This window comes from Onychomys torridus, chromosome 14 (assembly GCF_903995425.1).
Source record: "Onychomys torridus chromosome 14, mOncTor1.1, whole genome shotgun sequence".
Taxonomy (NCBI): Eukaryota; Metazoa; Chordata; class Mammalia; order Rodentia; family Cricetidae; genus Onychomys; species Onychomys torridus.
Genome location: NC_050456.1, coordinates 38395739 through 38422726, shown reverse-complemented (window position 1 = coordinate 38422726; position 26988 = coordinate 38395739). Strand labels below are relative to the sequence as shown.

The 26988-nt window shown below is 43.1% G+C and overlaps 2 protein-coding genes across 4 annotated transcripts in view; one reads left to right on the top strand and one right to left on the bottom strand.

Annotated features, from left to right (window-relative positions):
- Positions 1 to 7537: 7537 nt before the first annotated feature.
- On the bottom strand, positions 7538 to 9897 carry LOC118595231 (translation initiation factor IF-2-like). 3 transcript variants are annotated; one of them, XM_036205610.1, is made up of 2 exons: positions 9134 to 9897; positions 7538 to 7661 (listed from the first exon to the last, which is right to left on the bottom strand). In XM_036205610.1, the coding sequence occupies exons 1-2, from the start codon at positions 9669 to 9671 to the stop codon at positions 7618 to 7620; spliced, it is 582 nt and encodes a 193-aa protein (XP_036061503.1). In that variant the 5' UTR covers positions 9672 to 9897; the 3' UTR covers positions 7538 to 7617. The 3 variants fall into 3 exon arrangements, 2 of the variants coding, with proteins under 2 accessions (XP_036061503.1, XP_036061504.1); XR_004946499.1 differs by having other exon boundaries at positions 7601 to 7661; positions 8848 to 9897; XM_036205611.1 differs by lacking the exon at positions 7538 to 7661 and adding an exon at positions 8419 to 9046.
- Map4k5 (mitogen-activated protein kinase kinase kinase kinase 5) overlaps positions 9285 to 26988 on the top strand; it is an 85386-nt gene continuing 67682 nt past the window's right edge. Inside the window, exon 1 of the mRNA XM_036205628.1 lies at positions 9285 to 9854. Within this exon, the coding sequence (XP_036061521.1) occupies positions 9747 to 9854 (108 nt within the window). The 5' untranslated portion in view covers positions 9285 to 9746. The remainder of the gene's footprint in view (positions 9855 to 26988) is intronic.

Sequence of the window (26988 nt, the reverse complement as noted above, 5' to 3'; positions counted from 1 at the left end):
AAGCCTAAGCTAAAGACCAAGCTCTCATAATTAATAATAAGTCTCTGTGTCATTATGTAGGGACTGGTGGTCCAAAGAAAGTCTGACAAGAAAGACTAGTACCATAAGACACAGCACAAATGCCACATAACTAATGGGTAAACAAACGCAGGATATCCACCTGGTGGAGCACTACGGTCACAAGGACAACATGAATCAACTTTGAGGTAAAGCTCCTGCATCTCTAACATCTTATTCTATAAACTGTTTTCTACTCTGTATCCTCAGTTTTTCTTCCATTGGTCCTTTCTCCTATTCATTTTACCTTATCACAAGGCCCTCCCTATGCCAGGAGTTTTTCTGTCACTGATGCCCAAACTTAATGCTTCCCTCCATATTAAAGAGTCCATGATATACCATTTATGTTATAGAGTCTATAATAAGCAAATTTAAAGAGGCATTTGTATCGATCAACATGCTTTTACGTGTATCTCAAAAAGACTTAAATAAATAGCACATTACTCTCATATGACAATTTGTTTAAGAGAGGTCAACCTTGGCTAAATCATCAGCTCAACATATCGTGGATTATACTAGTTAGGGAGTAAACTGGGCTGCTGTAAAACAAATTCTAGTGGCTTAAATAAGAAAATATTTCCCAACATGGTGCCTTCAAAAGAAGATCAAGATTTGTACTTTCTTTCATCCTTAACTTGGGGCTTCCATCATATGAAACAGGCTACTTGCTCTAGCTTGAGCATTAACATAATTATTCTAGCTAACATGAGTATTAAGGGGCTCCAGATATAGTTTTCTTCCTTTGTGGAACAATAACTAAGCCCAGTGAGTAGAGACAAAATTATAAATAATAAGTTATAAGGACAAAAACTCTCCAATAATTATTAGGAATAATCTAAAAGCAATGACGCTTCTAATCCTTGGTTCACAAGCCCATGAATTCTGATCATTGGTTACATATGACAAAATATGAATACTGGGTTAATTTGTATGCCATATCTTCATGGAAACCACATCTCAGGCAGCAGACACCCCTCCTCCCATTATATCAAATTAGTCATTTCTGACTCATGGGTGTGAGGCCAAGCACCTAACTCCAAAGGCAGGACTGTACTGACACACCACATTCTTAGCAAACTCAGTTCCTTGTCCAAAGACAGTGGCACATGGAGACAAAACAAGGTGTTCTACTAGCCCATGGGTCATGACACTAGAAGGAGTTTATGGACAGGGAAGGCAAACTCTCTGCAGTGTGTGTCTATTTCTGTGGAGGCCTTTCCCATCAAATAGAAAGCATCTAGTTCAATTAGATCACCATCAGGTGACCTAGGCAGCAGTATCAGACTGGAGTCTCTGTACTGACCTCTGCTAAAGCAGGTTAAACACTCCATAATGACAATACTGAATTACACCTGGCAAACAGACAGCCACACTGTTAAGTCTATTTAGCTTAAGTTCTTATTGCTGTATGGGGCAACTAAGCAAGCACTACAGTGACTGGGAAAGAGCCTGGCTGGCTGACATCTAGGGCAGATCACTTTGAAGATTCACTTCTCAGGGTGGAAACCCTCAGGTGGGGGGGTAATACGGTTCACAAATATCTTCACATTCTGTGTAATTCTAATAACCCACCCATCATACCTTATCCACCAACTTCCTTAACTTTAACTCTTTCCAAGTAAGTAAAAGGAAAGGGGTATGGGGTGGGCAGACACCATGGAAGCTTGTTAGAAATTTACCTGCACTTCCAGACAGTGCCAAGCTTTTCCAGTATGTACTACAATCAAATTCTGATGCCTGCATTTGTAATTCAGTAAACTAGAACAACAGACAGTTCCTAAGGACCAGTTTATGTCACAAAGTCACTTACTGTCCCCATAGTCTGGTGTTAAATATCTACCAAATGCTTGGTGATAAGCCAAGAGTCGGCTTTCAGTAGTGTAGTCATCACAGATCGGGCATGTTCATATTCCAGAATCCTAGGTAGCATCCTTAGTGCTGCAACTCTCATTTGGGGTTTGCAAGAAACTCTGTATCATATTTGTGTTTACCATCAGGTCTGCTGAGCCCTAAAGCCCAAGAATCAAGACACTGTATGGCATAGCACCGGTCATCAGCCAGGTGTTACGTCGTTCGAAGTCCCATGTAAACTGGTAGTCATGTGTTACTAGGGAAAAGACCACTGGCTTCAAAATCTAAACAGGACAGCTGAGCACATCAACTCATCCTCTGAGATGGCTAAATTTCACTAATGTGCTAGGACCACATGGATTTATGTTTCACCTTCTGGTATAAGGGTAATTTGTTTTTGTTTTGTTTTAAGGAATGAGTTAAAATACTTTTGCTCAGTTTGATCCCAAACTCCTAGGCTCATGGATCTCCTGTCTTAAGTCCTAAATGGCCATGACTACATGTGCCAGATCACATCTGCCTTAATGGTCTTTCTAAAGTATGAAGGATGGTAGATACTTCCTGTTCCTCAGGTCCTTTTTATATAATGGAATCAAAACAACAGACTTCCATGATGTTCTTCTAGATAGTAAAGAAACAAAGATCAGTCTAGAATTACACTGTGTCACTGAGCAGAAAAGGTAGAACAGTGACCATGCTGTCATAGCCTCAGGAAAGCAAAGTGCTTCACATTATCCTTGTTTAACAGGAAGTGAAAAAGCTATATTCTGGGCTTCTAGTCAGCAGCCATGCTCAGGCTACCAAGCTTATGTTTATTAGCTCTAGAAAGGGTTCTAAATGCAGTATTACAGATCAATTGACTGTTCATGTTTGTGTGTGGTGCACATGTGTGCACATGTACAGGTAAGCTTCTCTATGTTTGCTCACTTATGTGTGTGTATGTGAAGGCTAGGGATTGACATTTTCTTCCTCAATTGCTTCTCTGCTTTTTTATTTTGTTGAGGCACAGTCTCTCACTGAAACCCAAGTTCACTGTTTCAACTAGACTGGCTGGCCAGCAAGCCCCTGAGATTCTCTTGTCTCTGCCTCCCCGGTGCTGGAGCTACGGGTGATACCACCATGCCTGGCTTTCAGATAATGCTGGGGACCTGAACTAAGGGTGTAATATTTGATCAGCAAGTTCTTTACCTGTAGAAACATTTCCCCTGAAACTGGTGAATTTTTTTATAATTCACAAACATCTTCAAAGCTAATTTGTCTTTTAGGGGTGGTTTGGAAGTGTTCACTGAAGTTCATATGCTGGAAACTTAATCCCTATTGTGACCATGCCAAAAGATGTGCCCTTTAAGGGATGATTAGCTCATGAAGGCTGGGTCCACTTAAACTCTTTAATGATGAGTTTCAAACCCTCATCTACCCCTTTCACTAGCAACTCCTTGTCCACCTGCCTTCTGCTAAGTGACGACAGAACCAGAGGCTTTGTCAGATGCCAGCACCTTGATACTGGACTGTGTAGCCTTCACAACTAAGAGGTGAATTCTCAGTCTGTAGTATGTTGTTATACCAACAAAAAATGGACCAAAACACTACTGAATGTCCCAAACACATGTGTTAAGAGACAAAGACCTCTGTCCCTCAGATTTAAAAAAATTTATATTTTAGATTTTACTTAATGTGTATTTTGCCTACATGTATGGTGCCTATAATGGTCAGAAGAGAGTGTTGGATCCTCTGGAATGGAGTTATAGATGGTGTGTGGTGATATATTGTGTCCCCCAATATATTGTGCACTTTAATAAAGCTTATCTGAGGATCAGAAAAAAAAAAGCCATCCACAGGCAATGGTAGCACACGCCTTTTATCCTAGCATTCAGGAGGCAGAGATCCATCCGGATCTCTGTGAGTTCAAGGCCACACTGGGGAACAGAGCCAGACGTGATGACACATGCCTTTAATCTCAGCACTAACCCAGAGACCTGGAGGTCTATACAGACAGATAGGAAGTAGCTGGGTGGAGAGAGGAAGTGAGATGCAGAACAGAAAGACCTATAGGCGTGGGGATGCAAGGAATAGGTCTCTTTGGCTGAGGATTTCCAAGTGGCTTCTTTCTGCTTTTCTGATCTCTCAGTTTTTACCCCAATATCTGGCTCCAGGTTTGTTTTATTAATAAGAGCATTTAGCAATTTGTCTTACAATGGTAGGCCACCATGTGGGTGCTGGAAAGCAAACCTGGGTCCTCTGAAAGAGCAGCAAGTTCCTCTGAGCCATCCCTCTAGCAACCTCTCTCAGACTTTAATGAATGAACTAATGTCTTTCAGATCTTTAACAGTGACACTAAACTAATTTCCCAAGTAATAAGGTTTAATTGATTTACTAATTACACCCAGGATCACACTGGTCCTTTCAGCCCTACAATTTCACATCCCAGGGTTGACATTCACAAGCCTCTTGCTGAGTTCCCTCTGTGCAGTGTGCCCATTCTCACATACAGTTTGGAACTTGGAAAGCAGCCTCAGCATTTATGGTTGCTTCTTCTAGACCTTTCATGAAAGACATCTGTCTTTCTTCAACCTCTACTGAGCTCACTGGAATCCTGATGTGTTTGTTACACTGATGCTTCAGGGTACAGGCTACTATCCTCTAGATGGTGAGATTTTCACATTCCTAAATTTATATTCTCCCTGGTGAAAGGTCATCTCTCTCTGGAAATAGCCTCAGGAAAGGGACAATCGTTGTATGTAACCATAGGCAGCATCCTTCCTCAAGAAACCTGCCTTCCACCCTTTAATTAGGGGATTCCAGGTTTATGAACTAGCTTATGATCAGATGTTAACTACATAAAACCTACAGAGGAAAGTGAAGCAGTGATGTTCCATAGTATGGAGTAGCCCACATGGCATTAGTAGTGATGTAAGCTGGAGTGCCAGCGGAAGGCATGGCATCAGCACTGAATCCCCAGCACTCAGCTGGTGATGATAATAATGGTTCCTAAAACTGGAATGCCATTTAATGTGATCTTACTGCTTCTGTGAGAACACACACACACACACACACACACACACACACACGTATGCAGGGCAGGGATGAGAGACTTGAGTTCTGTACTTAAAGTATATGTAGACACTCCAAAGATTTTTTTTTGATAGCTTTGAAGAATTCCATTGTCTCTTATAACTGCCAGACCCCCATGGCTACCATCAAGGATGGGGCCTGCCTGCAAAAGCTACAGAGTTGCAAACTCAGTAGCTCCAAGATCTATGTCTGTTAGGCTAAGGCAAAGGCACTGGAGGGGTTGGTCGGGACCTTGTGCCAGGGCTTGGGGCATTTGAGCAGGTAAGAGTCAGGATAAAAGTCTGGAACGTGAGTTAAGAGTTTTAGCATAGCCCAGATGGAGAAGTTCTAGCCTGGTCTTGGATGGAAAAACTCATATACTTGAAGATGTTACAGAATCTTGCCAGATACTTGCCTAGAATTGGGATCTCTGTGTTGACTGAGCATCTGGAAGCCCTTCCGAATGGGTCAGTTGAAGCTAGTACTTAATAAGACTGCCTTACCTTTTTATTGCTCTGATCAAAAACCATGACCAAGGCAAGAAGGATTAAAGGAAGGATTGAATTTGGCACCACCTGAGTGCAATCTCAAGGGTCTTCTTTTCTGAGACTATTTCTAGCTCATATAATTTTATCAGTCAGGGTTTGGGAGAGGAAAAAGGACACAAAGAGAAGCTAATAAAAGAACTTCTCATAAAAGGAAGGACAGGTTAGGGAGATCAAGAAGTCAGTGTCCCACCTTCCCTGGGTGGATACTTAAACCAGGGACCCATTGCTCCATCTTGGTGGCACCTGTGTGTGTGACATGGAGCACCTCCCCAGGCCCCCTCATCCTCCAGTGTCTGCACATAAGCAACGCAACAGCTGGGCCACTGATGTCCACCTACCACCCTGAGCAAACAGCTTGGGTATACTAACTAGCATTTCTGAAGTGTTACAATGTCTTTTGGCAACTGACTAATTTGTTAGATTGATATCTAACAACTGCAAGGAGCTACTTGATAATCATATAAAAATACTGCAGCTGCGCACACCTTTGATCCCAGAACTCGGGAAGTAGAGGCAGCTGGTCCTCTGTGAGTTCCAAGCCAGCCAGGACTACTCAGTGAAACCCTGTGTCAAACAGCCGAGGGTGGAGCCAGGGAGGGGTGGGTAGAGATGTTACATTGCTAAAATCTGTATGTTCCAGAGACTGTGTAGCCCTGGCTGGCCTGAATTCACTCTGTAGCCCAGGCTGGCTGCCTCTTGAGTGCTGGGGTTAAAGGCGTGCACCATCACCTTCAGCAGCCTAATTTTAGGATTTTAATTAGCCAGTTTTGCTTGGATAGTAAATTGGAACCTTAGCTACATAAAACATTCCAAGGCCTTGGTTTTTGTTGTCATTTAGTCTTGGCTAAAATTCAGGTTGACTTTAGGATCACCAACCACAGGCAGCACTTTACTGAAGATTAAGAGAGGGAAAGCATTACAAGCAGACAGTAAACCACCACCGTTTGCTACATGGAACAGAGAAAGCTAGAAACATGGAGGGGAGACACTCAGCCTGTACAGGCTCGTGTCTCCACCAGATGGCCTCAGCTTGATCTACATGGTAGAAAGACAGAATCGACTCTCACAAGTTGTCCTCCAACCTAAATACACACACACACACACACACACACACACACACACACACACACACTGGCATTAGCACTGCCCCCCCCCAATAAATAAATTCTATCAAAAATAAAGTTTTAAAAGCTGGAAAACATTTTCATGTCAAGTATTACGTATGTGTGTGTGTGTGATGTGTGTGTGTGTGTGTGTGTGTGTGTGTGTGTGTGTGTATGTATATATTCGTTTTGGATGAGATACTTATTGTCATGTTTCATGTTTCTTCTTATTCTATATCTTGTCATTACAAAACTGAGCAATTTGTAAGAGTCCTTTCAATGTTAGCTAGAATGATTTACTGTTATCTAACTTTTATCCTTGAAATTAAATACATAATTGTTTAATATACAAATTAAACTTATTCATAGTTTGTTTATAAGTAAATTGAATTTAAATTTCTTTACCAAACAACCGTCGTCACTGATCTTATTAAAATTAACTCAGCTAGCTCTGAAAAAGAAAATCTTTTAAAATTCTTTTCTAGTTAGTATAAAGCAAATGTTTTCCTGTTTGCATCATCCGTGGTACAAGTAAAATAATGATTATTGCAGATACTGTTTAACCACCACGCAGGATCTTGGCTTTCCATGCAATCTGCTTCTTGGTTGATGGTCAAAGCATATGGACCGGCCATTACTGGCAACACACAACATCTTCACTTGTGACTTCAAACTTTTTATTACCTAATTCATTTTAAATATTGTGTTTCAAGAATAATACACTTAAAGGGTTGTCACACGATATTTATTCTTGCCTCAAACTGGCTATTTGGAATTTCTACTTTGTGACGGCTTAGAAGAGAAACTTTTCTGAGGACTTAAGCATCAGGGATGATCAATTTGTTCATCTTTATTTCAAAAACAAACAAAAAACACTATCAATCCTTCTTCTTCTTCTTCTTCTTCTTCTTCTTCTTCTTCTTCTTCTTTTTTTTTTTTTTGGTTGCATTGTTCTGGTTTCCTGTTTCCCGCCTTTCAAATTTCATGCAGTTCCCTCTCACTTATTTTTATCTTGTATAAAAATAAGTATCTTGTGTAAGCTGATCAAACTCTATGGGATAACACAGACATAAATAAGAACAAATACATTTCATGCTAGAGAAAGGACCAATGCTCCCCTTTTGACCCTGACTGTGGAGGGCTGCTTTCCCATCACCCTCCAATTTTACAATGCCCACCCTCCAAGTTTACCTGATTGTGCTGGGGACAGTCTGGTGGAGGGCCCTCAACCCATGAGTGCCCCACAACGGCCCTAGTCTCAGAGTGGGTAAGGGTGGGTTTGACTACATGACCAACATAAATCCATGACAGTAAACAAGTACTAAGCCACCAATTGAACATTTGAAGTGATTTTGAGTCATCGAAGCCAAAAGTATGTGCCCACCAAAACAAGCGCCAAGCAGCTTTGAAAGACAGAACTGTTCGTCAACAATTTTTTTCGAGGCAGCACACACACAGGCTTTGTCCCTGGAGCATGTAAGCCTGGGCTTTACTTATGTTCCCTAAATAAGTGCCCTTTGTGTGTGGAACACAAGAAAATGCATATCTTCCCTGTTCTGGTAAGGTGTTAATTTAATTTCTTCATTTATTGACTATAAGAAGCACATTTCTCAAAAACAGGATTGTGTCTGGAGTCACACACCATCTGAACTTGTAATTTTCCAGTCATTAAACACACAGTAGCCATTTATCAACCTGGTTTTTCCAACTTTTCTTACATTTTTATTTCATTTTGTGTTTTGCCTGTCTGTACACCATGTGTGTGCCTGGTGCCTGCAGAGGCCAGAAGAGGGCGTCGGATTCCCCTGACTTGCAGTTACAGGCAGTTGTGAGTCTGTGTGGGTGCTGGGAATCAACCCAAGTTCTCTGTGGAGCAGCCGTGTTTTTAAAGCCATCTCTTCAGTCCTTAGCTGTTTTTTCTGCTGAAAATCTCTGCAGGACTCTAGAAATAACTTTACCAGTCTACCTAAAGATGGTATCTTAATTTCTACCTTCAGAACATGATTGGAACTCAAACTGTAAAACAGACTGTGAAACATTAACCAAATCACCTCTCGATTCCTGTTCAACATTCTGTAGATTGTTAAGCTTTTCAAAACCTCTTACATTTGATGATCCTCTTTATAAAAAGCTTTACAAACATTTCTCTGGTGTCGAATGCAAAAACCTCATCCTCTTCCAACTACAGATAAGGACACTGAGATGTTGCCAAGTATTCCCTGTCTCAGATCACCTACTTAGGCAGTTGCTGGCGCCAGAACCAGACGGAGACCCCTAGCTTGGTTTTAGCATCTCCACAACCCCTGGTCCCATTATAGTTGCAACACCATGGAACTTCGTAGGGATTCTGAAATGGGTCGGAAAACCCCGGTGGAAGACAGGTTGTGCAGGTAAGGTGTGCGGTCCAGCCTCAGAACTGGTACCACGGGGAACAGTCTGTAAAACAGGAAGGTGCAGTCGGGTGTGCCGGCGTTTAGTTAAGCCGGCACTCCCCCACCTCCTGCCCGGGCGGCCTCAGTTTACCTTGACGGACGGTTATAGAACTAAGAGGGCAGCGCTCCCGAGGCCTGCATACAAGCCCTCCTCCTCCTCCTCTCGTCCCGCTGGCAACCGGACGAATCCCGGCCAGGCCTGGGCGGGTCAGAAGCCGCACGAACGCCCCCGGGCGCCCCGCAAGCCGCTGGGAGGCGGAGCGCGACGGCGACGAAGGTGTCGTGCGCTCGGCGGGCCTCAGGGCGGCACTCTGGGCCTGCGGCCTGCGCTCTCGGGCGGGCCGGCTCGATCCACGCCGGCCGCGAACGTGTCTCCCGGTGACGCAGCCGCGGGTGGGGAACGTGGTGCGGCGGCGGCGGCGGCGGCGACTGTGCGCACGGCCGACTTCGAGAGGACGCGGGTCTCCGGCGCGGTGTTCGTCAGGGAACGGGCGGCCCCTCCGCGTGCGGACGGCTCGGGGCCCGGCGGGGCCGGGAAAGGCCCGGAGGCCGCCGGGGTCGCGGCCCGTGACGCCCCCGCGCTCGCTCGCTCTCGCGGGTGCAGGCGCAGCGGCGCGCCGAGGCTCCATGTTGGGAAGCGCCGCGCGCCCTCGTTAGCGGGATCCGGGCGCCGCGGGCAGAGCCCCGGGCTGGGCGCTGCGAAGATGGAGGCCCCGCTGCGGCCTGCCGCCGACATCCTGAGGCGGAACCCGCAGCACGACTACGAGCTGGTGCAGAGGGTCGGCAGCGGCACCTACGGGGATGTGTACAAGGTGAGGCCCGGGCCCCGGCCTGCGAGCGTGGGGCGCCCCCCGGGATGCGCCGGACCTCAGCGTCCGGCCGGGAAGCGGCCCGGACCCCGCGGTACCGTTCCGAGCACCCTGGGTTCCCCACCGCTTCTAATGCTGCCGACGGGCAGGGTTAACCGCACCTTCCAAACCGCGGCTGAGCTTTTTTGTGGTTTTTTTGAAAAGGCGTATTGTTTGGTATTGAAGTTACTCGGAAGGATGTTCTGGTGTCAGCGTGGAAAAAAAAAAAAAATGCTTCGCGGAAGGCGGTAGACGGGAGAGAATATTGCAAATCCAGACACTTGTAGTCTCAATTATTGTTATGGATGAACTTGACATAAAAAGCACTATGGAACCCGGGTGTAAATTGTGAACTGTAAGCAGTCTGGGTTCTGGAGTAGAATGATAGGTGTGTAAACGTGACGGCCTGTAGGAAGATGTTTTTAGGGACTGGTGAGATGGCTCAGCAGGAAAAGGCGCTTGCTGCCAAGCCTTGCGATCCCAGATCGGTGCTCGAGTTCTCCTGGGGGAATCAAGTCGTCCTCTGACCTCTACATGCATGCCCCAACCCCACACTCACACACACTCACACACACACACACACACACACACACACACACTCACTCACTCACACACACACAAACCCAGTAAATAAGTAAAATGCAATTAAATTTAAACAAATTTAAAGATGTTTTTCACCTGGCAGAAGTTTAAGCATTTGTGCCTGGTTGATAATAAGAAATATAACTTAATGGGTTTTCCTACTCCGGCAATTGCTCGTTTCGGGATTTATAGCATAACATAATCCTGAGTAGATAAGAGCTGCTGTCATTTTAGTGCACTCATATTAAGATAAATAATAATTTGTAATTTGCTTTACAACAACAGCAACAACAAAAGCCATGCGGTTGCAAAGCACATCAAATTCTTAAGTCAGCTATGTTTTTGAAGGGTTCAGAAGGAAACGATTGTCCAAGATCCTCTTACGGCTTTTCTTCTTTGTCCCCAAAGGACAGATTTACCGCAGTTCCTTGTGGGTATTAAGAAAAAGTTTCTTTTTTGCAGCAACTTGATATTTTGACCTATGTATCATCAGTCTGTTCCAAACAGCAATCTACATAAATAGCCCAAATGGCCTCGTTTCGTGAGCCAGCGCTTGGTTCCACTGAGGTATGTTGACTTGCTCAGGTGGTCCAATGCAAGGAGAACATCTCCTTTCTCTACTTGTTTCTGAGTAATGTTGTTAGTAGTACCTGGGGGTGGCATCAGGATACCACTAGCACTGATTCTGAGGTAAGGGCTCTCTGGCGAGGCTTTTTACCACTATAAAAACAAGTACTTGAGTCTAACCAGACTGTTCTAGATACTGGGCTTCCCAACGGTGAGCACAGACCCAATGCTGGCCTTGAATACCTTTGATGCAAAGTGCACAATTATAATAGAGTCTCCTTCCTTATGTAAATTAGAGTAGTTAGTGCACACTCAGTTATCTGGGCTTTTAGGAAATGCTTCCTCTTTAAGAAACAGAAACTCCTGTTTGCTTTCTCAGTCCCATTCTAAATCATCTTTGTCTTGTGATTCACTGGAAGTTAGACCAGTTCTGTTCATGTAATTATACAATACTCTAAATTCTAGTTCTTGCTTCACACACACACCCCCTTTCTCCTTCTACAGAAATTTAAAAGAAATATTTTCTCCCCAAGGATCTTGCCAAGACCTCCACATTGTTCCTTACAGGGTACCAGAGCAGCTCTCTGGAAAGGACTGTATTCTTGTCTGCCGAGAGCAAAGCTTAAGTTAAAGGACAGCTGACTGCCTGCTTCTCCTCCAGCTGCTTCCTGGCCCTGCAGCTCACTTGGACACCAGACAATCAGAGCGAAATACCTCAGCCTCCCACCTTTCCCAGCCAGCTCACATCATATGTATTCTCCTCACACGCTAGGCCAGTCTTTGAGTCCCAAATGGCCTTTAGACCTTCATGTGGCCTTCCTTCTGTTTGGTTTTGTTCTAATTCCCCGGGATCACCTCCCGCCCCCATTCTCCACCTGTTACCACTGCTGCTGTCCAGGAAAGCATTACTCTGTAAGCCCCAGCCCTCCCTGACCTCCTGCTTCCCACACCACTGTCCTCTCCCATTCTGCTCTGAAGTTCCTTAAATGATAAACATCTTCCCACTTTGGAGTCTTTGTTCTTGCTGCTTCCTCTGCTCAGTATCTTTTCCCAGACAGTAAGTGTCTTGTTTCCTTCCTTTTAGAATACCTGACCATCTCTGTATTACAGCCAGCAGACACAGGGTGTTACTTCTTTTGTCTGTTTTGGTCCAATGAAATACTTCACAGACACAGAGTCGCCCCCCCCCCCCCAGTTTGTTGTATCTTTAACACCTAGAATTAGGCTGGGCACAGAGAGTACATGGTCCCTAAAAGGTTGTCAGGGAAGACAAAGGAATAAATGACTCTAGGTGAGTCTGTCACTGAGTTCTCTGAGCACCTAATTTTGACACCACAACAGTGTGCATGCAGTTCTCTGTGGTCCTGCACTGCCCTCTGTGGTAGCTACTTCTCTGTTTTTATTACACATCTCAATAACTTGTGTTCCCTGGGAAAACATCTCTGAAAAGCTGTTTCATGGCATATTTATTGTCAGTGATCTAAGTCCTGTGGAATTTTGTGAGTTTATACTTATTCCTTCATATGCCTAGAACATGAAACTGTGGAATTTTTTAAGGCAGAATGATTGTATTTGATTGTGTATTTTTAAGAAACTGAAAATCCTAGGGAGCTTTAAAAGTGTTTTCCATTCCTGATACAAACTAGTAAAATAATCACTGTGAATTAACAATGTAGTCCCTTCCGCCACTTACTGGTCCAAGGTTCTTTTTTATACCTGAGCTATATTATGAAGTAATAACTTTAAAAAGCCTTGATCTCCGTGAGTTCGAGGCCAACCTGGGCTACCACGTGAGCTCCAGAAAAGGCGCAAAGCTACACAGAGAAACCCTGTCTCGAAAAACCAGAATTATTTTCACACCCTGCAAACATGCAGGGTTTGTTGGAACCTCCTGTCTTTCCTAGAATTCCCCAGGAGATGCACACTCCATCCTCAATGCCTGTTCTCTGCTTGAAAGAAAAGGAATGTAAAGATTGAGCTAAATGCAGGAAATCTTTGAGGACAGAGCAGGAAGTGGTGGCGGGGTAAACCCAGAAGAGAAGAAGAATGTGCTGCGTGATGGTCGAAGGACTAAGTCCCAGCGAGGCAGATCCTGTTTGTAAAATTTAACACTTGCTAACAGGAAGGAGACCTCTGAAGATCAGTGTCTCCTGCCTTCTGTGCACAGATGATTCGGGCACACTGAGCGGTCGGCGGGTCATTATCATGATTCACAGCCAGCAGCTGGACCCGTTCTACCATTTTGTACCACAGTTGCTTCCAGTTTAGTTTCCAGAGAATTCTGAGATCTTTCCACCTTTTAGAGGATGTAAATTTAGAGTAGGGCACCAAGGTGCCTCTTCTAAACTCTTATTAATTCTTTGATTATCTAAGTGTGACATGTTTAGTTCCAGGACGACTGTACTATCTAGCAAACAGACCAATTCTTGGGAAATATTTGTTTAATGATATTAGTGGTAGTCAATTGCCTGGATATAATAAATACTGCTAATAATATAGGGGTTTTCCCCAGGCCTTTTAAATGTTTTTAAATGAATCTGTTTCTGACTTACATTGTTTTATGATGCCAGCCATGATATAGCACGTGCTTGCAATGACCAACAGTTTTCTTTAAGATTGCTGTTTTTAAAAGGACCCATTGAATGAATCTCTGAGTTTCACATTAGTTATTTCCAATTTTTTAAGATTCTTTTGCCATTACAAATGACATAATTTGTATAGAAATCTTTGTCATATAGTCTTCCCTTTGCTGTGTTCTTCTGGAGTTGGATGTGTTAGAGCTTCGCCAATGAATCCCTCTTATTCAAGGCCTTCCTTTCTCTCCCCCAAGCCCACAGTCAGGATTCTGGACTGGCTTTAGGCATTTTGAAACCTATGCTAGGATCCACTGTAAAGAAATGGCTTAGTACCTCCCAGCACTGGAGAGTGATAGAGAGTGCTGACCTGTGCTAGGGTCTAGAGATGCAGGCCTGAGGAAGAGAAAGTATACTGTCAGAAGGATTGTGTCGTTCGTCAGGAAAGGAGACATGTAATCGTTATAATTGATAAGTGCCATGACAGATACGGAAGAAATACTCAACCCTGTCTGTCTTCAGTGGGCATGGTGCAGGGTGGTCAGCTGGAGAAGATGAACAGAAGAGTCAGAAACGGGAGTTTTAGGGTTGTTGTTGTTGTTTATGCAGATTGGCTATTAACTTGACAAGATAGGAACAGAGATTTCAGATTGTGGGACTAGTATGTGCAAGCACCTAGGAACCTAGGGACTGAGGGACGCCTTGATGAGTCTTGATGGTCTGCATCCTCCCAGGTCCCTTGCATCACGCCTGGAAGAGCTGGTAGAAAAAGACAGGATGGCGGATCCTGTATGTTGGTGAGATGGAATTTGTACCTTTTTCTGTAGTGTGAAGAAGAAGTATTTTAGGAGGAAGTTTTCCTTGGTGTAACGGTAGATAATACAGAGTGGTTGGAATGTAGACAATAATCCAGATGAGAGCTGATGTAAGTTTGGATACTGGTATAGGGGACCAAAGAGTGATGGATTTGAGTTCAGATTTATACGCTGTTTTGTTTTTGTTTGTTTGTTTAAATACACGTGATCTGTAAGAGAAAGAGAAGGTAATTGATAGGTTTTAAGTGTTTTGTTTGTTTGCATTTATTTGTCTTGGGTGACAGTTTTGGTACTGTTAACAGGAAATAGAAATGGGATCTGAATTTTGGGTTTGGGTTTGACCGTCAGACATTGTGTAAGTGAGTGTGTCTCTTGGGTAGGAAGAAATGTGGTTCCAGCCCTGGGAGCTCTGAACTGGGGATACAGGTTTAGGAGTCATCACGGTGCATGTGATGTGTAGTGAGGTCACCCAGGAAGTTTTTAGGAGAGCCAAGGAGACTCTCCTTAGAGATGGGGCAAAAGAAACAGAACACAGCTGATGTCAGAAGAAATTGGGCCCAAGGAGGCCCTTTCCAAAGGAGTCTTGAGACTGGCTCTAGGCCCTCCTGCTTTCAGCCATTCTGATTGCAACGAGGAAACATGGTGGTTTTCCAATTATTACTATTATTATCTTATTAATAAATTGTATTAAATTTCAAGAATAATAATAGCTATTATTACTATTTTGAAACTACATGAAAGCAGTGCCCTTACATGTACCACTGTATCAGTTAGCCTAGCATGGTGCCAGTACACAGTATCTGCTCAATAAAAACTTTTTTGTTGTTGTTTTTGTGGGGTTTTTTTTTTTTGTGTGAGTGTGTGTGGTTTTTTTTTGTTTGTTTGTTTTGGTTTCCTGAGACAGGGTTTCTCTGAGTAGCCCTGGCTGTCCTGGAACTCACTCTATAGACCAGGCTGGCCTTGAACTCAAAGATCTGCGTGCCTCTGCTTCCCGAGTGCTGGGACTAAAGGGGTGTGCTGCCACCACCCACCATAATAAACAGATCTTGAAGAAGAGAGCAATGTAGTCATCATGGAAAGTCACAGGTTTGTTAAGAATGGAGGTGTGGGGCTGTTAAGATGGCTCAGCAAGTAAAGGCTCCTGCTGCCAACCCTGAGGAGCTGAGGTTGAGCCCAGGACCCACACGGTGGATGGCTAGAGAGAGGCAGCTCCTCCAGTGAGTGCCAGCCCGTTTTCCCCTGAGGCGGTTGAGTGGGGCACATTGATTGATGAGGAACAGTGATGGAGAGCTGGGATAGCAAGGTGAAGGGGATGTTTCTACAGGTTTCTATAGGGTCTCGTACAGAACAGACACTACCCTTGGGCACGCCAAGTGAACAAGGTAAGGATTGCTGCCTTCACGGAACTGATACTCTAGCATGCAGGAGAGAGGCAGTAAGTGTGTGTTGTGTTGGAGCCACTAAAGAGGAAGAGGAAGAAATAAGTGAACAGGTTAAGGGGATCTGGAATGCCTGGGAGGGATGCAGGAGGCAGGTAGAGGGGTCAGCAGCAGCATCAGGATCAGCTTCACTGAGACACTTAGATTTGAGCAAAGCCTTGGAATGAGGGAGTTAGCCCAGTGCTCATCCTAGTACTCAGGGGTGGGAGATACAGCTCTGTTCTGTTGACTCACCTGAGCCTGGTTCCATAGCTAAATTGTGAGCTCAGGGGCCGGCACTGAGCTAAGACGAAAACTACTATCTTACGACTTTTGGGGAAGAACTACAAGTTATTGAAATTAATACAAATATTTAATGTAGTTACATAAAGTTCACTAGTTGCATGACTAAATCTTGTATTACTCTTTGAAGCCTGGTTTTGTAGGCAAAGACAAGTCTTAGTCCCTTCTTAGTCCTGCTCTATGTGTATTCTCTAATCTTTACATCTACCAAAGCCCGTCAATGTACCTAACCCTGAAGTTAAGAGAGAATGGGACATGATTAAAGTGTGTTCTCTTGGTGTCCTGGGTGGCTGACATTGAAGAGAACGTTGGTTTTCACATTGGAGTTAGAGGGTAACTTGGAAGTAAGGCTAACAGTAAGAGATGAAGGAATGCACTTTCAAAATCTCATCCTAAATTACATTTTTGTTAAGCAGTGATACCTTATTGAAAGCTTTTAAAATAGAGCTTATATTACATAGTCTGTTACTATGAAAAAAATATGTTTTGTTGAGATGAAGTGTTATAACTGTATATTATTTTATAAGTCATCTGGTTAAGATCTTACTTAGCATTTATTTTTATTACTGTTCTGAAATAAGTATATTTTAAGGCTGTCTGCAAAGAAAACATGGTTCCAGTGATGGGTGTGAGTCTCTGAACCGTAGCTGGGAGTAAATCATTTCAGATCGTCTTTCTGCTTGCCTAGAAACGCAAAAGCTAGAAAAGAAATATTTCACGTGTTTCAGCATGGAGAAGATAAATGTGAGAGGGTATGGTCATCAGCATGGGGACACAGATTCTACAACTAGATGTCACCCCAGCCTTGCACAGATCTACTAGTCTGCTTCCTTTTTTGCACAAGTTAAGCAGTTTTACTTCGATCATTTCCAGTGGTTTTGATGAAGATATGTAGGATGGAATACAGATTAACTGATTTCCTTTCCCTCAGTTTTGCTTTCAAAAATTAAAAGTTTCACTTCTAAACTTTAAATTGTGGTTTTGGGCTGAGAACACATGAAAAGAAAGCTGAAGCCTGTTAAAAGTGATACTTGTGTTTTCAGGGCTTCCTTAGCGATTAGAGAACTTCCCCAACACCAGGTAAACCAGAGCAGAGCGCTTGCTCTTGGGGCTTTGACCCATTTTCAGTGTTGGTGCATTTTAAAGTACTTTTAGAAGGCTTTGCTTCCTGGTTTTGCAAAGTACTAGTTAAATTGAAGAAAGTACATGACCTTTGAAAAGGGCAAAAACGTATGGCTAATGTAACTATTTCTCTTGAATATCATTATCTCCCTGGGAGAGTTTCAGAAGATGTCTGATGGCCAGGTCTATCCTCACAGGTGTTTGAGCTCATGAATCACAGTAGCCCCCACCTTCCAACATTGTATAAAAATAAAATCGGATTACAATGACTAAGAGTGACTAATGTTTGCATAACCCTCCGGTGCATTATTTGTTTCTCGAAGTAATCCTAGGAAGTAGGTGGAACAGACGTATTTTCACCCTATTTTACTCAAAAAAGAAAGTGGTTTCTGCCCTGTCGGTAGAACTTGAATCTAGATCTGCTAGCCTTCGAGTGTCTGCTTTTTTTCTTTATCCCAGGTTTCCTGGAAACTGCATCTTTTAATTCATTAGTCAACATTGAAATCCACAGCCCTTCTTCACACACTGCCTGGTACATGATAAGCTCTATACAAATTGCGGTGAGGCGTGGTAGGCTCCCTCCCCTGCTGAGAGGTGTAGGGTTTTATGCACTAGTGTTTGATTATGCACATAAGCACCAGTTTGTCAAAGCACTTCCGCCTGGGTTTTCTGTGGTCATCTCTCACCCTGATGTTTCCCAGGCTCAGCCCAGGCCCGAAGTTTCTTTACTTTTCCTAGCGAGAGAGACTGCTGCCACCCACCAGACAATACAAACAGCACTGCCAGGAAACGGCCCCCCCCCCCCCCCCCCCCCCCGCCCGGGTCGGGTCGTTGGACCCCTTCCTGCCTTTCTGTCTTTTGCCCTCTGTTTTGGAATTTTGGATTTATGGTTACTGTTACTGAAGTTATTGGGACCCACAGGCTAGTTGTAAATGCACATATAAATTAAACAATGCTAAGCATTTTAGACAAAATCCTGATTCTGCAGCAGAGGGACCTGTCTGTCTCTTAGGAAAGTTGGGCTGTCTGAGCAGACTTCACCCCGCTTTGGCTGCCCCACACCTTCCTCCCCACCCTTTAATCCTCCTTGACATTGAAATCAACCAGTGTGTGTGTGTGTGTGTGTGTGTGTGTGTGAGAGAGAGAGAGAGAGAGAGAGAGACCCCATGAACATTTGGGACAGGTCTTACTCTGTAGCTTGGCTGGCCTTGAACTCTCAGACCCCCTGCCCCCACTTTCTGAGTTGTGGATCCCAGTGTGTGTTAAATGCCCTGCATGGATTAATACATTGTAAAACAAGCAACTTGTACCTAATGGCTGAGAACTTTCTAGCTTGTGGTAGAGCTGCTTGGGGCCATGGTGGGTATTTCTGCGGTAGTGCAGGCTCTCGGGTAGGACTCAGTCTGTGTGGCTTTTCTTTTATTTGCCTGTGAATAGGTGTTTTCTCTTTACTACCTTAAAAATTTTTTAAGTAATATAGGTTCATTTTAGAGAACTGAAAGAGTGGAGATTTCCTTGTGTTTTCTTCACTAGCAGTTAGACATTGTTACATATCATTCTGTACTTCAAATATGCCCGTTAAGGACACTGGTCTCCTATCAATTGTCAATTTGCCTCAGCCTAGAGTAGCGGTTCTCAGCCTGTGGGTCAGTTATCCTGCACATCAGATATTTACATTACAATCCATAACAGTAGCAAAATCACAGTTGTGAAGTAGCAATGAAGTAATTTTAAGGTTAGAGGGTCACCAGAACTTGAACTGTATTCAAGGGCTCCAGCATTAAGAAGGTTGAGAACCACTGGTTTAGAATCATCTGAGAAAGTCTCAGGTAGGGGATTGCTTAGATCAGATAGGCCTGTGGACACATCTGTGGGGTGGTTTCTTAATCACTAATTATGTAGCATGGCCTAGCCCACTGTTGGTGGCCCCACCCCAGTCAGATCCTGGGATGTGTAAGAGACGTAGCTGAGCAGAGGCTGAGGTACAAGCAGTGAGCATGGCTCCTCTATGATGTCCCCTTCAGTTCCTGCCTGAGCTCCTGCCCAGACCCCTTGCAAAGATGGGTTGTAACTGGAATTGTAAACCGAATGATTCCTTTCCTCCACAGATTGCTTTTGGTCAGAATGTATAATCACAGCCACAGAAAGCAAGCTAGAACAATAGGTATAGATGATAGCCTGGACATTATGTTTAATCATTAAAATATGAGTTATATAGACATATTTGGGATGTTTCTTAAGTAGTGTGCCAAACTTTTAGTTTCAGTAAATATACATTTTTCTTGTATTATTTCTTTATATGGTTGTATAATTTTTCTCGTGTGTGTGTGTGTGTGTGTGTGTGTGTGTGTGTGTGTGTAAGACATCCTACTGTAGTCCAGGTTAGTCCTGATCTCCAAGTTCTTCTAAGTCTCCCAAGTGCTGAGGTTACAGACAGCAGGTTTTTCCCTTTAAGAACTTGTTTTTACTTTTTATATGTGTGTGTGAATGCCAGTATTCACATACATACATACATACATACATACATACATACACACACACATACACACACACACACACACACACACACATATATATATATGTATGTATGTATGTATGTATGTATGTATGTATGTATGTATATCATGTGCATGCCTGACACCGGAAGCCAGAAGAAAGAGTCAGATCCCTTGGAACTGGAGTTATAGATGGACATGAGCTGTCATGTGGGCACTGGGAACCCAGCCTGGGTCCTCTGCTAGGTCACAAAGTGCACTTAAACCCTGAACCATCTCTCTGGCCTCCCTGCTAGTTTTTAATGCATTCTGTAGTTCCTTCTTATAAACAAAGCTCCGGTCAGTACCCACGAACAAATTCTTTTCATGCATCCGTAATTATTTAAGTACATTTCTAGAATCAAGTTTTGTAAGTTGTTTTAAAGTTTTAGTGAATTTTGACCATTGTCTCTAAAAGAGCTGGACCCATCAGCAGTGACTAAAAGTCCGTATCTTCCTGTCTTTACAAGTTACACCCTTTGTGGCTCGCAGGATCCCCACTGGGGAAAAGCACTTACTGCCTGAGTTCCATCCCCAGCAGCCACGTGTTTGAAGGAGAGGATCAACTTCATAAACTGTCCACTGTGTACATGTGCACGTATGCACACTAAATCAATAAATGGTTATAAAGTTAAGCCTTTATGACCTCCGGTTAATAGTTCCACTTAGATGATCCTCTGAAGCAGCTTGCCTCTCCATAAAACCAGTCCGCGTTAGAAGAGTTAGTCTTTTCAGGAACAAACAGCGTGCTAGCAGACTGAGTAGAAGGCTTTAGTTGCCTGGAGATAAAATCATGTCCTCCAGGTCTGGGTCTGCACCAGATGGGGTCCCAGCACCAAGAGGAGAAGTGGACACAAGCTCCCTTACCTAACCCTGAGCCTTCTCCCGTTGACCACAGCTTACATTTCTTCAACAGAGTCTCACAGGCTCACCACTCTTAAGGGCAGGCCCCATGCTCAGCAATGATGGCCAACACAAAACAAACTCACGGCAATTTTGGAGATTTTTGTTTCTTTGTTTTTGTTTTGGTCTCATAATACTTTGTCTGAGCCTCCCCCCCCCCATACCCTATGTGTCTTTATATATGTAAAATGGCTCCCTGTTTTATGTTTTTAGAGTTGGGGGAGGAGAAACTATAATCAGAATATATTGTATGAAAAAAAAATCTGCTTTCATTGTGCTCAGATTCTGGCTAGAGAATCTGAATTTGTCTGCCTAACTGTGGGAGAAACCCTGCAAGTGTAGACTTCTCCTGTGACAGGATTCTCCTGTTCTGATTTCTTCAACTGTGTGGAAGTAGGCACGTCAAAACTAAGGAGCTTCGTTGGTGCAGTGAAAGGATCTCTGAAATGGGCGGGTTGGGGGGCAGGGAGCAAATATGTATGAAAGGCTAGATGTGCCAGTGCATGACTAACTTCAGACTCAGGAGGCAGAGGGATCACTGCAGCAAGTCCAAGGCCAGCCGAGGCAACACTGAGCTCCAGGCCTGCCTGGGCTACCGAGTGAGAGCTTGTCTCAGAATAATGAAAGAAACAAAGAATAGTATCATTTTTGGCTCATGATGAAGCCTTGCATGCACAAAGTCCTGTGTTCATCCCCAGCACTGTATAAACTGGACTTGGAAGTACACCGTGTGATCCCAACACTGGGCAGGAGAATCAGAAATTGAGAGGTCAGAGGGTGGAGCCAAGAGTTGAAATTAGCAGGAGTGGTGACAAAGGGGTAGAGAGGAAATTGCCAGGGGTTGTTTATTGAGCTGTAGGAGGAAAGGACTCTCACGTCTAGAAGTTAGTGGGTAATCGCTGCAGGAAAACAGAGGGTGGTGCAGTCTGTCTTGAGCTGCAAAGCATCCTTACCTGTCACCTCTCATGGGCTATGACCAGTTAGTGGCAGACATGTTGACTTCTTGGAATTGCCCATCTTGTCTCCTGTCCTCAGGCTATTGCATGGGACTCTGCCACCCATAACTCTGTAATAGGACCCCTCCCCACCACCGAGGAAATCTTTATTTTATTTTTTTAAGATTTATTTATTATGTATACAGTATTCTGCCTGCATGTGTCCCTGCAGGCCAGAAGAGGGCGCCAGATCTCATTACAAGTGGTTGTGAGCCACCATGTGGTTGCTGGGAATTGAACTCAGGACCTCTGGAAGAGCAGTTGGTGCTCTTAACCACTGAGCCATCTCTCCATCCCCGAGGAAATCTTTTCTATGGTCTCATTTTGGATTTATTTTTCCCTCTTGGAAACTTTTTATCCAATCTACTGTCTGTGGGCCAAGAACATTCCCATGCTTTGAAATGCTCAGGATTTAACATATTGTGGTGTATTGGCCTTCTACATCTGTATCTCCTCTCCTACAGTAAAAATCCCCTGTTGTGGAGTAATCCTTGTACACTGTAAAGATTTGTCACTCGAATTGGTTTAATAAAACGTTGATTGGCCAGTAGCTTAGGCAGGAAAAAATGCTGGGAAGAGGAAGGACAGAGTCAGCAGTCACCAGCCATACACAGAGGAAACAAGCAAGATAGGACTGTCATACTGAGAAAAGGCACCAAGCCACACGGTTAAACATAGATAAGAATTATGGGTTAATTTAATCTTAAGAGCTCATTAGTAATGAGCCTGAGCTACTGGCCAAACATTTATAATTAATTTAAGCCTCTGAGTGGTTATTCGGGAATTGGCAGGCAGAAGAGAACCATCTGTTTGCAGTCCCCAAAGACAGCACAGGTTTTATTATGCCAATAATACCTGGAACAGTGCCTGGCACTTAGTAAATGCTCTGTAGTATTGTGGTATGAACAAAATGGTTGAAAAATAATATCCTTAAAAGAATTGGGCATAGAACTTTAAAGTGTGAGGCATACTTCTCTTGTGTGTGAACCAGCTACTATTCCTCTTTTAAACCTTGTAGATGCTATGTTGCTATTTTTGTAGTATAATTTCAGTTCTTAAATCTGAGGTCTATAATCCTGACCCTAACAAATACTTACTGGACACTAGAGACTGAATATTGAGACTATCATTTTCTAATTATTAAAAAAAAAAATTTAAGAAGAGGGCATGTGTAAGATCAAAGCCTCAAGTTGGCTTCATGAAGTTTTGTGACCCTAAAAGTATTCCAGAAGAAAGTTAATTTGGAGTAGGAAGAAGCACCTAATGTAAAGGGCAGTAAAGCCTATTTAGTAGGAATTTTTCTTTTTTCCATCTGATGATCTCAGTACTGGCTGGTAAGCATTAACTAAGGTGTGTAACTATACTAACTACATTGATTGGATTCCTGGGTGCTTGCCATGCTTGCCTGCTTATACCAATAACCTACTAAAATTAGAATTGGCAATACACCGAGCTTTCTTTGTAGAGGTGCTGTGGGATTTCAGTTCCTTTTGTAAGCAGTGCAAGATCTTCAAATTCTGTGTGTTAGTTTAAAAAGAAGTACACTGGGCAGTAATTTGTTGGATGGGAATGTTGAACTTTAAAATTCAGTATTCTAAAATCCAGTACTCCTTTTAATTATATTGTGAAATTACATAGTTAAATTTCTGAAAGACCTCTTGATTTGAATTGAATGTGAAGTCTCTCTGTGTGTGTACATGTGCGCCACCCCCGCCCCCCAAGCCTCTGTGCCTTTCATTATAAAAGAGCCTGGTACTGCTTTCTGTTTTAAAAATTCAGCTGGAAAATTACAGAGTACAAACATTTGCCCATCAGTTCTTCCTTTGGAGATGACAGAAATATGTCCTCCAAGCACAAACTGACATTTGAATATTTCTGTTGGTAGGAGTTCTGTGGTTCTTTGCGTGTACTTCTGTAACTACGTGGATTCAGGCTTCTACACAGTGCAGCTGAGTTTTAAAACACCAACTTTCTGTGGTCCCATGGTTGTTTTCAAATTTTCCAAAGCTGTGTTTCTTTCTGAGCAACTCGGGGGGAAAAAAATGCATCAGTCCTTGGACCTTGCTTTTTTATCAGGTCCAAAGGAAACTCCACTTCCCCAAACCCCCAAAGTCAGTCCATATGTCCAGAAATGAGCTCAACCTGGGCTACAGGAGGGTTTCTGGCGGTTACATAAAAGCTGGCATCTCTCACTTGAGAGACTAGTTCCCATCTACCAGAGGAGTCACTTCCCTTACTTCTGGCAGAAGGGACACGGCTACCTGTGGCGCCTATCAGCACAGCAAAGCCCATGCTGGACCCGAGGCTCCCTCAGCATCACTAGTACCTACTACACATTTCGGAGTCCAGGCTAGCATCCTAGCTCTTCTCACCTCCTCTACCCTGAACTCCCTCCAGCTCATGGACTTCCCTCCCCAACCCTGCTAGTCTCTCTTTTCCCTCTCTCTGCTCCATCCCTGCCTCTCAACATGTTTTCTCTGTTCTCTATCCCTGCTCTTCTCCCTCTCTCAACATAGTCTGCTGGCCATGTTCAGTCTACTTCTTCCTCTCTCTGCTCTGGACTCTTTCAGATGCCTCTGGATGTTCTCTCCCTCACATCTACAATAAAACCTCCCCCTTAACCATACCACAGAGCAGTCATGTCGTCAGCTTATACAGTTACAATCTTAAAAAGTGACTTTAAAAATGTGTCTGAACATATATATTCTTTAAAAAATACTTTAATTTTTTATTGGTAGACTTAATTTTTGTGCAGTTTTATATTTACAAAATTGATCAGATAGTACATAGAACTGTATTTACCTATCGTAACCTATATACAACTTCAGCTTTTATTATCATCTTGCATTAGTGTGGTATGTGTCTTGTAATTACTATGTTTCTGTATCCTTTAGTTTACATAAAGGTTTACTCTTAGCATTGTGCTTCCAGGGTTACATCTTCACATACAACACCTTGACTGCCCCAAGAATCCTCTGCATGTCACCTATTTCTCCTTCTAACCACCTGATAACATTTTTCACTTTGGCTTTTGTTGTGGTTGTTTGGTTAGTTTGGGTATGGAGGTTGTGAGTGAAGTTGTTTTTTCCTATTTCTGAAGCTTTGCCTTTTCATATCATATAGGTGGGATTATATGTATAGCTTATTATATTTATACTTTCTTCAAATGGCTTCTTTAGTTCACCTTCTGTATTTAAGGTGCCTCCATCTGTGTTCATGGCTTATTGGCATATATCTTTTTAATACCAGTAGATATACCAGTTATCCATTTATCTATTGAGTGATATCATGAATGCCACCTGTCTAATTCCATTATGGATTGGCTGCTGTAAACATTTGTATGTAGCAGTAAGTCTTCAGTTCAGTTGGGTACATGCCTCAAAGCAGAGAGTGTGAGGTCAAGCTAAGACTGGTTAGCTTTATGAGAAACAGTCAAATTTTCAGTGCCCATGTCTGTACATGTGTACTGTTAAAAATCAATCTAATCTAGGCAGGAGAGATGCTCAGCACTTAAGAGCACTGGTTGTTCTTCAAGAGGACCTAGATTTGAGGCACAGAACCCACACGGCAGCCCATAGATAGATGTAACTCCAGTTCCCGGAGCTCAGAATCCCTCTTCTGTCTTCTGTGACTACCAGCAGGTGAGTGGTATACAAACACGCATGCAGACAAAACACCCATACACAGATAATAAAAATAAACCTTGAGAGAATGTCACCCTAATCAAAAGCCTGGAAGCATGAACTCTAAACTGTCCGCAGTACTCACCTAAGAGGGTGAGATGGGATGGAGAGGACTACCATGTTTGCTGATTCATATTTTTAATTTTTTTAACAACAAAATCTTACTCTATGATAATTTTTATAGCAATTCCCCAAAATTTTCTTTTTAATTTGTGGAAATAAAAATGGCAATGGATCAACATACACACAGAAAAAAAAAATGCTTCAGTGTGTTTTTAGTCTCATAACATACTAGTGTCCAGAGATTGGAGCATTTCATTCTGTGTATTCACAGGATTTGTATACCTACCAAGTGTCTTTCCTCCAAAGTTAAGTGTGGACTGCACACTTAACTGGCTTTGAGATACCAGCAAGACTTGGAATAATGAATATCCTGAGACTAGTTTGTGGTTGGAATTGTGTTAGTCAGTCAGCGTCTCATGCATTCAACCTTGTGTGTCTTACCTAAGACTCCCAGGTATGAATGTTACTTAACTGCTGTCTTGTGGTTTTATGTGTTACTTTGTGGTGGTCTCTGTTGCCTCTATTCTTAAGCCCTTCTTCCCAATAAGGAAACGTCTATGTCTGTAGATGATTTCCTGTTTTCTATAGAATCCTAGTGAAAAAGTTTGAAAGATTCTCTTAGAGAAAGAATGCAGGTCAGGGAACATGCTGACACACAAGTGTGTGAGCGCCTGGTTTGCCACAGGCACATAAGAGAAGAGTTTAGTCTGAACTTGTTTTTATCCCAGCCTTCAAGGGGTATGTATGTGTGCGCACGCATGCTTACAGATTATTTTAAAAAATATTTTCTGAGGTTGGGGATTTAGTTCAGTGGTAGAGTGCTTGCCTAGCAAGCGCAAGGCCCTGGGTTCAATCCTCAGCTAAAAAAAAAAAAAAAAAAAAATTCTGTGGATGAAGTTTAGCTTTTAAGATTTTTAAAAAGATTTTAATGCATAATAATTCAAATTCTGTGACATTAAAAATCACTATAAGGCCCTAGGAATGTAGCTTGTCTAGCATGCATTTATTCCCACTATGCATGCATCAATGCACGAATAAATAAATAAAACCCTCTTGGAAGCATTAATTCAATGTGAAAGATGATTGTATTAGTGGATTTTTTTTTTCAATAAAAGTCATCAGTGTTAGTATACAGTTAATGCTTTATGAAGTACCTGGTACATGTTAAAGAAGAAAAGAGAACACTCATTCTGGAAAGGAGCCCTGTCCTCTTCACAGTGCAGTTTGTTGGTTTTGAATCTGACCCTTGCCGTTGGCAGCTTGGCCTTGGACAGTTATTTGATTTTACTGAGCTGAATTGTTTTTATTAATTAAAATAACGCTGAATGTGGGTGACAGTTGTGTGGCTTGATCTGTTTGTGGGGTCCCTGGCAGCAGAACCAGGACTTATCCCAAGTGCATGAACTGGCTTTTTGGAGCCCATTCCCTGTGGTGGGATACCTTGCTCAGCCTTGATACAATGGGGAGGGGCTAGGCTCTCCTTCAACTTGGTATGCCAGACTTTGTTGACTACCATGGGAGGCCTTACCCACTCTGAGGA

What these genes read in the sequence shown, in the direction of transcription:
- LOC118595231 (XM_036205610.1), bottom strand. Translation starts at nt 9,671, where the DNA reads ATGGAGCCTCGGCGCGCCGCTGCGCCTGCACCCGCGAGAGCGAGCGAG. An exon ending in TTCTATAACCGTCCGTCAAG is followed by an intron (nt 7,662 to 9,133) that starts GTAAACTGAGGC and finishes GTTATCCCATAG; the next exon opens with AGTTTGATCAGCTTACACAA.